The sequence below is a fragment of the Poecilia reticulata genome, chromosome 12 (genome assembly GCF_904066995.2).
Source record: "Poecilia reticulata chromosome 12, P_reticulata-male-v2, whole genome shotgun sequence".
Lineage (NCBI taxonomy): Eukaryota > Metazoa > Chordata > Actinopteri > Cyprinodontiformes > Poeciliidae > Poecilia > Poecilia reticulata.
This window is the reverse complement of record NC_088841.1, coordinates 30759224-30771256: the sequence shown is the minus strand read 5'-3', so window position 1 is coordinate 30771256 and position 12033 is coordinate 30759224. Positions and strand designations below refer to the sequence as shown.

At 41.2% G+C, this 12033-nt stretch overlaps 1 protein-coding gene across 1 annotated transcript; it reads right to left on the bottom strand.

Moving 5' to 3' along the window:
* Positions 1-707: 707 nt before the first annotated feature.
* LOC145554256 (nuclear factor 7, brain-like) lies at positions 708-2734 on the bottom strand. The gene has a single exon (XM_081613787.1). The coding sequence runs from the start codon at positions 2602-2604 to the stop codon at positions 1216-1218; it is 1389 nt and encodes a 462-aa protein (XP_081469913.1). The 5' UTR covers positions 2605-2734; the 3' UTR covers positions 708-1215.
* Positions 2735-12033: the final 9299 nt, after the last annotated feature.

Sequence of the window (12033 nt, the reverse complement as noted above, 5' to 3'; positions counted from 1 at the left end):
AGAGAAAATCTCATCAACATCAATATTTCCTCTAAATAAGAGGCAAAAAACTAATTTGTTTGATAAAGGAAAAGCCTCTCAGACTCTGAACCCGACAGCACCAAACTACTGTAGTTTATTTTTCACAAACTCACATTTAGGTTTGAAATCTCAAACTCACTAAATTTATTTGACTCCGTGAGTAGGAGATAGTAGACACAACTAAACACAGCTCAATGATTTACAGTGTAGTCATAAAACCAACCTGTCCCTACATTTAGGGCTGCCTGATAAAAAAGTGACCGAATCATAAAAAGACTTCAACTGAATCCTCATATTTGCTGCCAGGACGAGAGCAAGAAAACCTTCTGCTAAAGGACAAATTATATTTGACATCATTTGTCTTGATGGTTACTTTCTGTATTTTTAGACTGATCCATTTGGCTTTTATTTTCTTAAACATCAAGCAATGCCATGACTTTGCCATTTTTATCTAAATTAGTTTTATTAATAATTACCCTAAGAAATTATTATAGTTACTCACAGCCAAAAGTTGTACTTCGGTAAGAGTGGTACTACTTCAACATTTATTTACTCAAGTAAAAGTAAAAAGTATTTGTCCAAGAAATGATTCAAGAAGGAGTAAAATCTATTTGGTAAAAAAGCGACTGATCAAAACAACATTTAATATTTAAAAATTACATCATCAGAAAGAACAAAATATGAAGTTATGAGGAAATGTTGGTATTTTAAGGACTAAAATGACAATGATCCATAAAAAAAGACAAAATCAGACAGAAGAAAACGAAATATTCAGTTTGGAACAAAATAATTTAGTTATCAAAATAAATATTTAGTTTGTAAACTGAACACATTGCTGAGATCATTTTTGTGAGCAATAATGATCCCATATTCCATAAAATATACATATTTTGATACATAAAAATTCTTGAAAAACAGAAATAATTACCCAGAGATGATCAAGAAAACAGGACCTCTCACTCTGAGTGATTTCAGAATCAGAGCTGAACTCAGACTAAAGAGTCAGATGAGAAAGATTAACGCTGCCCTGCTGCTTCCAGCAGCCTGGAGATGAATCTGAATCTGATCAGAGATGAAGAAGATGATCAGATCATCTCCAGATGATCAGATCATCTCCAGTTTCCTCTTTAAAACTCACAGTTTCAATCTGATCAATAAGTTTTTATCTGGACTTTGTTCTTCATGCTGAGATCATCAGAGCTGCTGCTTCATCACAGAGATCTTCATCGGTACGATCTTTAGTGTTTTAGTCGTACCGAAGTATGGAACCATCTTGCCAGTGAAGGTGTGTGTGAAGGTGTGTATGTGTGTGTTAGTATCCAGATCAGAGAAGGACAGTTTTCCTCTGTCCCAGTCCAGATTCACTCTGATCCTCTGGAGATTCTTCTGGACTGAGAGACGAGTGGAAAAAGCTGGTAGAGACCATGCTGAATATTCACCTGAAGAGAACCATATAAACAACCATCCAGACTCTATGAATCTCTTCCTCTGAACAGACTCTTCTAACACACCAAGGCTCCAGTATGAACTGTCTCCAACATCAACATCCCAGCTGTGGTTCCCTGAGTTAAAACCCTCAGAACTCAGAACAGAACCACAGTAACAACCAAATCTCTCTGGATTATCAGGAAGCTGCTGTTTCTCTCCTCTTCTCCCATTGGTCAGGTCTTCAGACAGATGGAGTTCTGGACCAGCCGTGTTTGGGTCCAGATCCAGAGGAGTGTAGGTCACCATGTTCTCCATGTTGCTCCAGATGTTGAAGGCCAGGTTGCCCAGATGTTTGGCCTGGTCTATCAGAGCTCCTGAGGGCAGCTGTGGATCCTCCAGCAGGGGGCAGCGCTGGACTCTTTCCACTGCAGCCTTGTAGTTGTGCAGGAATGAGACGTCTTCAGCTCTCAGCTCCTCCTCTGTGGCTCTGACTGTGTCTGAAAGAGCTGCTATCTCTCTGCTCAGAGCCTCCATCTTCTCCTTCATCATCCCTCTCTTCTGCTCCTCTTCCTCCCTCAGTGCAGCCAGCCTGGCCTCCTCTTCCTCTGCTAGAAACTGATGAAGCTGCTTAAACTGCTCCCTAATCTGCCTCTCTGTGTGTCGGGCCTGGACCTTCAGGTGTTCTGCTGTCTGATCAAACTCCTCCTGAACTTTCTTCCTGAGCTCCAGCTTCTCCTTTAAAGGCTCCAGAGTTTCCTGAAGCTTCTTCTTGTGTTGCTGAGCAGCTTCATCGATGGGTTTGAATTTATGGTTTTTGTGTAAATCTGAATGACTGCAGACGAGACAAACTGGCTGCTGATGGTCCAGACAGAAGAGTTTGAGTTTCTCAGAGTGCAGAGAGCAGAGATCCTCTGAAGCTTTTAGGTTTCTCTGCTGTAACAAAGACTCACACAGATTCTTCAGAGCCAGATTACAGGGAGGAGCAACTGATGCTGATCTTTTCCTACAAACAGGACATGAGCGACCAGGTCTTGCTCTCCAACATTCCTGTAGACACTCCTTACAGAAGCTGTGGCTACATGACAGAAGAACCGGATCCTTAAATATCTCCGGACAGACTGGACAGCAGAGATCATCGTCTGATCTGGAAGCCATTTTGTCTCAGAGTGAAGCTGAAACCACAGCAGACAGAAAGTCAAACCAGGAAGTCAGTTTCTCTCCTGTAGAAACTTTCTGAACTTACTTTCACTTTGATTTGCTTGTTTTTCCTCCAGTAGCAGTCTGTGTTTCAGCATCTAGTTGCTCAGTTCTCTCTCTGTTCTCCTTGTTCAAAGTTAGTTTGATTTCAGTCGGAGACGAAGGCAGGAGTCAGAGTTCATCCTCAGGGCGTTTACTCAATGAGTTTTTCTCTGAACTGTTTCCTGGTTTTTCCAGTTGTTCCTGTTTGAATCAGTCCAGAGGCGGAGATGTGGCGCCCTTCAGAGGATTTCCTCTTAATCTGCAGTTTTATTAAAACACTACAGCTTTTTCTGATTCATGACTTTGTTCCTGCTTTAAGTGAAAATATATTTTTCCTCTCATAAACTCTTCCAGGGTCTCCACTATCTATGAAATTCAAATGAACACATTTCATGTTCAGTTTCCTTCTGTTTGCTGTTTTTCTGTCAGTTTCAGACTCTGAAGGTGAAAATGATGTTTGGTGTTGAGGAAAGTTTGTCCTGTTTTCACAACAACTGGATCAGAATCAGAAATGTTTTGATTTAAATTGAATGCCATTTTTATTACTGTAACTAAAAACTGGAAAACAGTAAATATTACAGAAAGTATTTTGTTACCAGTTGTACCAGGGGAATCCGTCATGCACTGTTATTTTTGTCCCATTCTTTTCCTTTTGTTCTTTTTTTGTTTTGCCCCTCACGAGAATTTCATTCCCTGACTGCAAGATCTTTGCCAGAATATGAGAAATAAAGGCAACCTACTGCGTGAACCTCCTACCTGGTTTCTAACTCTAATGTCATGCATGAATGGTTTCCAGCCCCTTGAACGAGCTGTAAGCTTAGAGCTGCAGGTTGTATTTGGGGGTGAGCCAAAATCAGCTGAGAAAGTTGAGCTGCTGACAATATTTTCAAGTCACAAGACGTGTGAACTTGCTGCAGAGGAACTACTAGGATTACATGCAGTAGGGGTTGGATTATTACAACCTGCTACATACACTATGATCTCCTGCCGTGCTCCGTCTTTCTGTCTGTCTGCCTCGGACTGATGTGACGGAGGACTTTGTGTTCTTGAGCTGATTGACAAAATGACATAGAAGTTATTTACTGTCGCAGCTAAGATATCTGCTGTCTTTAGACCTTAGCGAGATGCTACAGCTAAATGAGCCTCTTTAAGGTTTGGATCTGCAGCTCATACACTGGATTCCTCCAGACACATGATCTGTCCAGCATAAAGAGCTGCAGGGTTTGACCTGGTAGTGGCAAGTGCAGGAGAGGACGCAATGCACCGCTTGGTCTCTAACCAGGGTGTGTGCTCCTCCTCCTCCTGTTGGTATTTAACCTTGTGCAGTTGTCAGTGTAAATATGGAAGAGTTGTTTTACAGGTTTTAAATCAGTGTTGATACTTGGATTCATCAAGTCGTTTTGAGATGAATAATTAAGAAGCTCCAGTTATTAAAACTTGGATAAATGTGAGTTGCCCAGATTTCACATTCATGTCATTGTGGTTGAGGTTTTTTGCTCCCGTCATAATAATTAGATCTTGAATCATTTTGAGTTTATGACTCCGTGTCCTTTTCTCACTCTTTAACCTTGTGAATGGTTCTCTAACCACACCAGTTAAAGAAATGAAATCTGACAAGGCGGAGACAGACTCCTTTAGCAAATACTCAGATTGTCTCAGCTGGGCTCTATCCAGATAGCACACGATGTTAAATCAAAGTTGAAAAATAGTTAGAATCGTTCCTTTTTGGTTGAAGTCGACAAATGATGGTGGAACAACCATCAAACAACCATCCAATCAAACCGTTGAAACTGTCAATGAATCAATGTTGTTTTGTGGTTGAAATCTAATGACTGATATGCCGAAGTCTGATCAACGTCTGATCAATGTTGAATCAATGTCAGCTGTTTTGCCACACACCTTCTTCCCCTCCTCCTCACCAGAGCTCTGGGTGAGAGCATTTTATTACTGAGCGGGGTTATCACATTTTTAATAACACTGTAGAGGATAGTGAGTGGTGTTTACTTTCTGTAGACTTTTTTTACTTGAAATAAAAATTCTTACTGTTAGTGTGTGATATATTGACACGAAAACATCTACAACTTAGTATGAGCAGTGAAGCGGTCCACCCCTACCATTTATGAGTGGGATGGTCCAAACTCGCTGTTTGCTTGTTTGCAAAAGTTGTTAATTCAATGTTGAATTATGATCACAAAGGTTGAATTTATGATTGAGGTCAATGACAGAAGCTGGGTAGGTTGACATGATTTTAATTGATGTCTGATTAACAGGGTTTTGCTGAAATGAAAACACGCAGGTCAGTTTGCCTTGAGGACAAGGTTTGGGGAAGAACTCGTGATCTAAATGTTCAATCAATGTACGCTGTTTTTCACAACCCTTTACACACACCCTCTTCCCCCTTCCTCACCTGGCCCCATCTACCCCTCAATCTCCTCCCCCTTTCCATTCTCCTCCCCTCCTCTTTGGGCTCTGGGTGAAACAATTTTAATTTTAGGTGAGGGTTTCAAATTTTCACATTTTATTTTGCTAAAGATGCTTTTTGGCTCTAGTGGCCTTTATTTGATAGTTAATTGACAAGAAAGGGGGTAATGAGAAAAGGGGGAAGACATGCAGCAAAGGTTGCCAAGGCCGGGAATCGAACCTGCGACAGCTGCGTCAAGGACTAAGGCCTCCAACTACAGGTGAGGGTTAATCACGTTTTAACTTAAGCACTGTGTGTTACGATTCTGTTCTGTACCCAGATTGCACATGATGGCAATTCAACATTGAATTAACATGTTTTGCCAACAAGCCAACAGCAAAGCAGCTATTTACTCATGTAAATAGCAGGGGTGGACCACTCCACTCCTTGTAGTAAGTTGTAGATGTTTTTGTGTCAAAATATCACAGTCAGTAGGAATTTTTATGAACAAGTAAGAAAATGTGCAGAAATGAATCATCACCCACTATCCCACTATTTACAATGTGATAACCCCCACTCAGTAATAAAATGCTCTCACCTAGAGATCTGATGAGGAGGAGAGGAGGGGAAGGGCAAAACAGCTGACATTGATTCAACATTGATCAGACGTTGATCAGACCTCGGCATTTCATTCATTAGATTTCAACCACAAAACAACATTAATTCAATGACACAGTTTCAACATTGGTTACTTGGTTAGAGGTGGATGGTTGTTTGATGGTTGATCCACCATCATTTCTTGACCTCAACCAAAAACCAAACTTTCTGACTATAATTCAATGTTGATTTACCATTCTGTGCAATCTGTGCAGTTTGTTGCACCCCTCATCACCTTCTCATCTCCCCCTACTCCCTCCCAAAGCTCCCTACACCCATCTGCTCCTCCCAGCCTTCCCCTCTTTACCCTCTCTCATCCCCTCTTCCCTCCCCCATCCTTGAGCTCTGGGTCAGAACATTTTATTACTAAGTGGGGTTGATCATGTTTCAAATTACGCACTACATGTTGAGAACATTGGGTTGTGATTCCTTTAAGTACATTTTCTTACTTGTCTATAAATATTATTACTGACTGTGCATAATGTTTGACAGAAAAACATCTCCAAGTCTCTACTAGGAGTTGTTCAGTCCGACTCCCCCTTTTTACACTAGTGGTTTTTCCCAATCAAACAGCCACTTTGCTGCTGGTTTGTTTGCAACCGGCTTCTGAATTAAATTCTCCTCTGAGCAGTTTTATAGTAAGTTTTTCAATATTACTTTGATCTCAAATGTGTTTATTGAAAAATAAGGTCATTGTTTTGTGCCTATAGTAATCCTGGTTATTTTGGGGCAAAACGGATATTTTTAATAATTGAGGTCATGTCTCATTTTGCATTATTTTCATCCTGCCCACCGCACCAGGCCTAAGTATGAAATCCTGTGAGATTTTGTGAGATTTGAGTTTTTAAAATAGGGTGGGGCCTATTGTTTGGTCTGGGAGAGCATGTGGTGGACAAGGAGTATAAGGCTGGCTGCTCCAGGTGGGTTTTAAATTGTTGTGATAGTAATCACTTGTTTTTCCTTTTTTTATTATGATGTGTCTCTGTTCCAGAACAACTGAGTTAGATGATTGCATGACAGTAGTGATGGGTAAATGAGGCGTCATGAGGCGTTTCGACTCATAGCAACACTGTATTGATACTGTGTCGATACTGTGTCACTCAATACTGACACCTGCTGGACATTAAAAATTCCTACAGGCAACGTAGTGATTTGATGACCAAGTCTATACAATAAGATTTAAGTCTTTGTATTTTATTGAACATTATATGTTGTATTATGTCATATCTTCAGTTACATTTAAAATATATTTGATATACAGTCAATAAAGAATGTGAACATGTACCATAAAGTGACAATTTAAGTAAATGTGTTTGGAATGAGGATGCATGGACTGTTTTTTCCCACACATTTTTATTAAAAAAATAGTTTTTACAACCTTTTGAAATTGAGCCTGTTACGCTTTTTTGGCAAAACTTCTGCTGAAGAAGAAAATGAAGAAAAACACTACATTTACAACGAACCTTTGTTTTTCTTTGGGGTTGCGTTCCGAAAATAACTCGTGATAGGCGAAATCCGTGAAGTAGTTACCTTTATTTTTTACAGTTATTGCACAGCATAAATAAATACTCTACATTGAAACCAAAGAACAAAACCTGTTTTCAGGTCAGCGCATGTGCGTGTTCATCAATCGGGCATTAATGTGATCTGGAGTCATGTCATTAAAGCTTCTTCTCCAAGCTGCCACGCCAGATTCACAGCTGTATCTACGGCAGAGCGACGGATCTCATTAGACGAGCCTCCGGTCGGGTTTTGCGCTGCCTTTGGTCACAGTTTTTTTTTTTCCAGCAGACATTGAAAGTTTCAGTTTCCATCTCCTGAGTGGCCAATCTGTATTAAACACCGTAACGTTATTGGCACTCAGGTAGCGCGGAGACTGTTTTTACCAATCATATGGTCAATTAGGACGAAGAACACTGTGGAAAAAAAACTGCACAAAAAAATCTGCGAAGCAGCGATACCGTGAAAAGTGAACCGCGTTACAGCGAGGGTTCACTGTATATGAAATAATTTATAAAAAGCAACTGAGTAATTTGTAGAATGGCTGCATATCTGAGTTTATCTAGGTGTATCTGGGACTTCATTCTCATGCCTGGCCTCATAATGCCTCAGCATTGAAAAGGTGGATTTATTTAAATAAGACAGTTTAGTTAAACATATGCGACACTTAACCTGCAGAACATAATATAAAAGTAAACTAAAAGTCAGTTTCAGCTGAATTTGGGTTCAGATTAAGTAGAAACTGACAAGAACCGGATGAAACGACAAAAATGAAAACAAATTTATTTTCCAATATAAGATCAAAATGGTCCCACACTGTGGAAACATTTCCTTTGAAGCTGCTCCATAGATGACAATGTAAAAGATCAAGAATTTGTTTGGCAAATGCTTTTGACAGATTTGCTTCCTTATAAACATCCAGTGTCATTTCGAAAAACTTCCTGTATTGGTCACCTGACTTGCTGAAACCAATACGCGCACCGACACGGGTGTTGGTCTGTGGGCTTGATGCATGTGCCGGCGCATCGGTGTTGTTGGACCAATCACTACATGTAGCTTATAAACATGGTGTTACATAAAACCTAAAGATAAAATGTACACTTGTCATTTATAAAGCTACAATTTTACCGGTCGTACTCCATGTTTCTCTTTCTTGTTAAAACTCTGACATGCTAAACAACCGTTGGAGGATGGTTGTGGGGAGGATCGGTTCAACATGATGCGTTCTGATTGTGTCTTAATGTGACTTTTACTACTTTTACTACTATGGAACTCCAGTGGTGTCCAATAATAAAGAAGCAAAGAAAGAAGGCAGCAAACGTACATGTTGGTTCCACAATGTTCCCCTGAAAATATGGATAAAATCAGACAATACAGGGTAAAAGTAATTTGAACAGGGGGGAAGCATATAAACAAGTCAAGTCAATAACAGGTCAATGACATGATGCAAGCTGCATTTTTAACTCAGATAACTTAACTTTTTTTTTTACCAACTTAATACATTTAAATTGCTGCACTGACCTATTGTAAATTAGTGTTTTATAAATCAACTGAATTGTATTAAGAAATTTTACAATTTTCCAAACAGACTGGACTGAAGAGAAATGATGTGTTATAGCTTGATGAAAGTAAAGATTGGTATTTATTTGGTAACATCAAAAGTTCATTTTGAGGCAAAACTACTAAATTATATAATTTTTCCAATACATTTTCCCACATACCATAACTTGGTGTCAGAGCAGGTAAATTTCATCCCTTGCAATAATAAGAAGCTGTTGTCAGATTCCATGATCTTAAGTTTCGCATGCAAACAATTTTGAAAGATATAAGTCATAATATCCTAACGGTTAATGGGCTCTGGTTGCTGGTCAACATCTGGCGCCATCTTGTGGAGAAAAATTAACACTGAAGCAGATAATTTAAGGTTTCAGCATAAACTGTCACCTTAATTGGTTCCATTTGCTAATATTTATTATAGATGGATATTTTGTTGTCAAATCATACACATTTGGACCAGTTTAACTCATACTTACCCAAAGTTGCTTTATTTTTCAAGATGATTGTCATGGCGAATTTATTTTTGCACTAAAATCACCAATTAGATGAATCCGTTTGGTGTCGAATCATAGCCTAAATGTTTTAAACACTTTAAAAAAAGAAAACAAGCAGAAGCTAAATATAAATTGCTCCTTTTAAAAATTAGCAGAATTTAACACCAACCATTAAAATTATTGTAAAATCAGTGACACAAAGTCTGTGAAGCACGTCTTCATTCCCTCCAGGTGACTAATCCATCCAACTGTTCATCCAACTGTTCATCCAACCAACAATCCATCCAACTGTTCATCCAACTGTTCATCCAACCAACAATCCATCCAACTGTTCATCCAACCAACAATCCATCCAACTGTTCATCCAACCAACAATCCATCCAACTGTTCATCCAACCAACAATCCATCCAACTGTTCATCCAACCAACAATCCATCCAACTGTTCATCCAACCAACAATCCATCCAACTGTTCATCCAACCAACAATCCATCCAACTGTGCATCCAGCTCTGGAGGTGTGTGGTTTTCTGAACAAGATAGCACCAAAATGTATAAAATAAATAAAAATTGAGAGTTAAAGATTAGAGAAAATGTTGCTTTGCAAAGGTTTATAAAATCTGAACAATTTCCTGCCAGAACCAAAATAAAATGGGAAAAAAAAAATTATATCGCAGCAGGTAAAGAAAACCACACTCTAAATCTATTACTTATTAAATATTTAGTTAATATTGCAGTTTGAATCGGGCAGAACTGATCTGATCGTTTCCATAGCAACGATCAGAAGCAAGACCTTGCTCCAGAACTACAGCGAGCTCACTGATGAGGTCATAGATTACATCATATTCATCACAGCAGATCAAAGACATTCAGAGGTTTTGAATGCTGGAATCTCAACACATCAGCCAGAATCCAAACGCTTCTCTAAGATTAGTTTCTGTCTAGTGAGTATTTTACTTTTTGAAGATGCCATACCCTTTTGTTTTATCACTCGGCTTAGGCGTCGGGTATCTGGTGACAAAAGGAATGAGGAAGGTTTTTGATCATTTCTTCCCAGGAGACGAATCGGACGAAAGGAGCGGGGACGAATTGGACGAAAGGACCACTCAGGACGACAACGAGAGAGATTTGTTCTTGGACGGACTTCCATCCCATCCCACCCCACAACCTGACCCGGCTGGGGATGAAGATAGAGATTTGTTCTTGGACGGATTTCCATCCCGTCCCGAAGCACAATCTGACCCGGCTGGGGAGGATGAGAAAGATTGGTTCTGGGACGGACTTCCATCCCGTCCCAAACCACAAGCTGACCCGGTTGGGGAGGATGAGAGAGATTGGTTCTGGGATGGACTTCCATCCCGTCCCAAACCACAAGCTGACCCGGCTGGGAACGTTTGTGTAGAACAGGCGGCAGATCCTGAGTCTACAGAGACTTTACAAAACAGGACTGCAGAGAGTCGAACTGATCAAACCGACCCAGCTGGAGAGGTTTCAGGGAACGTCACAGCTTCCAAGCTGTTTTTGGGAGGGACTGTTCCCAAAAACAAAACGACCGCGGACAATACAGATCACTCGAAGGATCAGGAAAGACTAAACCACCCAGCATGGGGTGGTTCGACATCTTCTTCTGAAGATAGACTTTGGGCCCAGGTTCTTAACGGTGCACAAAAGAAGAACCACCCCTGATGGGTGGCTCATCGTCGGAGGAAGAAGACAGACTTTTGGCCCAGGTTCTGAACTGTTCACTGATGAAGGACCACCCCGGACGGGGTGGCTCACCGTCGGAGGAAGAAGACAGACTTTGGGCCCAGGTTCTGAATGGCGCACAACAGAAGAACCACCCCGTCCGGGGTGGCTCACCGTCAGAAGAAGAAGACAGACTTTTGGCCCAGGTTCTGAACGGTTCACTGATGAAGGACCACCCCGGACGGGGTGGCTCACCGTCAGAAGAAGAAGACAGACTTTTGGCCCAGGTTCTGAACAGTTTACAAAGTATGAACCACCCCGGACGGGGTGGCTCACCGTCAGAAGAAGAAGACAGACTTTTGGCCCAGGATCTGAACTGTTTACAAAGTATGAACCACCCCGGACGGGGTGGCTCACCGTCAGAAGAAGAAGACAGACTTTTGGCCCAGGTTCTGAACAGTTTACAAAGTATGAACCACCCCGGACGGGGTGGCTCACCGTCAGAAGAAGAAGAAAGACTTTGGGCCCAGGTTCTTAACGGTGCACGAAAGAAGAACCACCGCGGACGGGGTGGCTCACCATCGGAGGAAGAAGACAGACTTTGGGCCCAGGTTCTGAATGGTGCACGAAAGAAGAACCACCCAGGACAGGATGGCTCACCGTCAGAAGAAGAAGACAGACTTTTGGCTCAGGTTCTGAACGGTTCACAGATGAAGGACCACCCCGGACGGGATGGCTCACCGTCGGAGGAAGAAGACAGACTTTTGGCCCAGGTTCTGAACTGTTTACAAAGTATGAACCACCCCGGACGGGGTGGCTCACCATCGGAGGAAGAAGACAGACTTTTGGCCCAGGTTCTGAACTGTTTACAAAGTATGAACCACCCCGGACGGGGTGGCTCACCGTCAGAAGAAGAAGACACACTTTTGGCCCAGGTTCTGAACAGTTTACAAAGTTTGAACTACCCCGGACGGGGTGGCTCACCGTCGGAGGAAGAAGACAGATGAGGAGAAACTCTGGGACCAGTTTTTACTGTGTTCCCTACAGAAAAT

Excerpts from the sequence above, each read along its gene's own strand:
- LOC145554256 (XM_081613787.1), bottom strand. The coding sequence starts at position 2,604 with ATGGCTTCCAGATCAGACGATGATCTCTGCTGTCCAGTCTGTCCGGAG.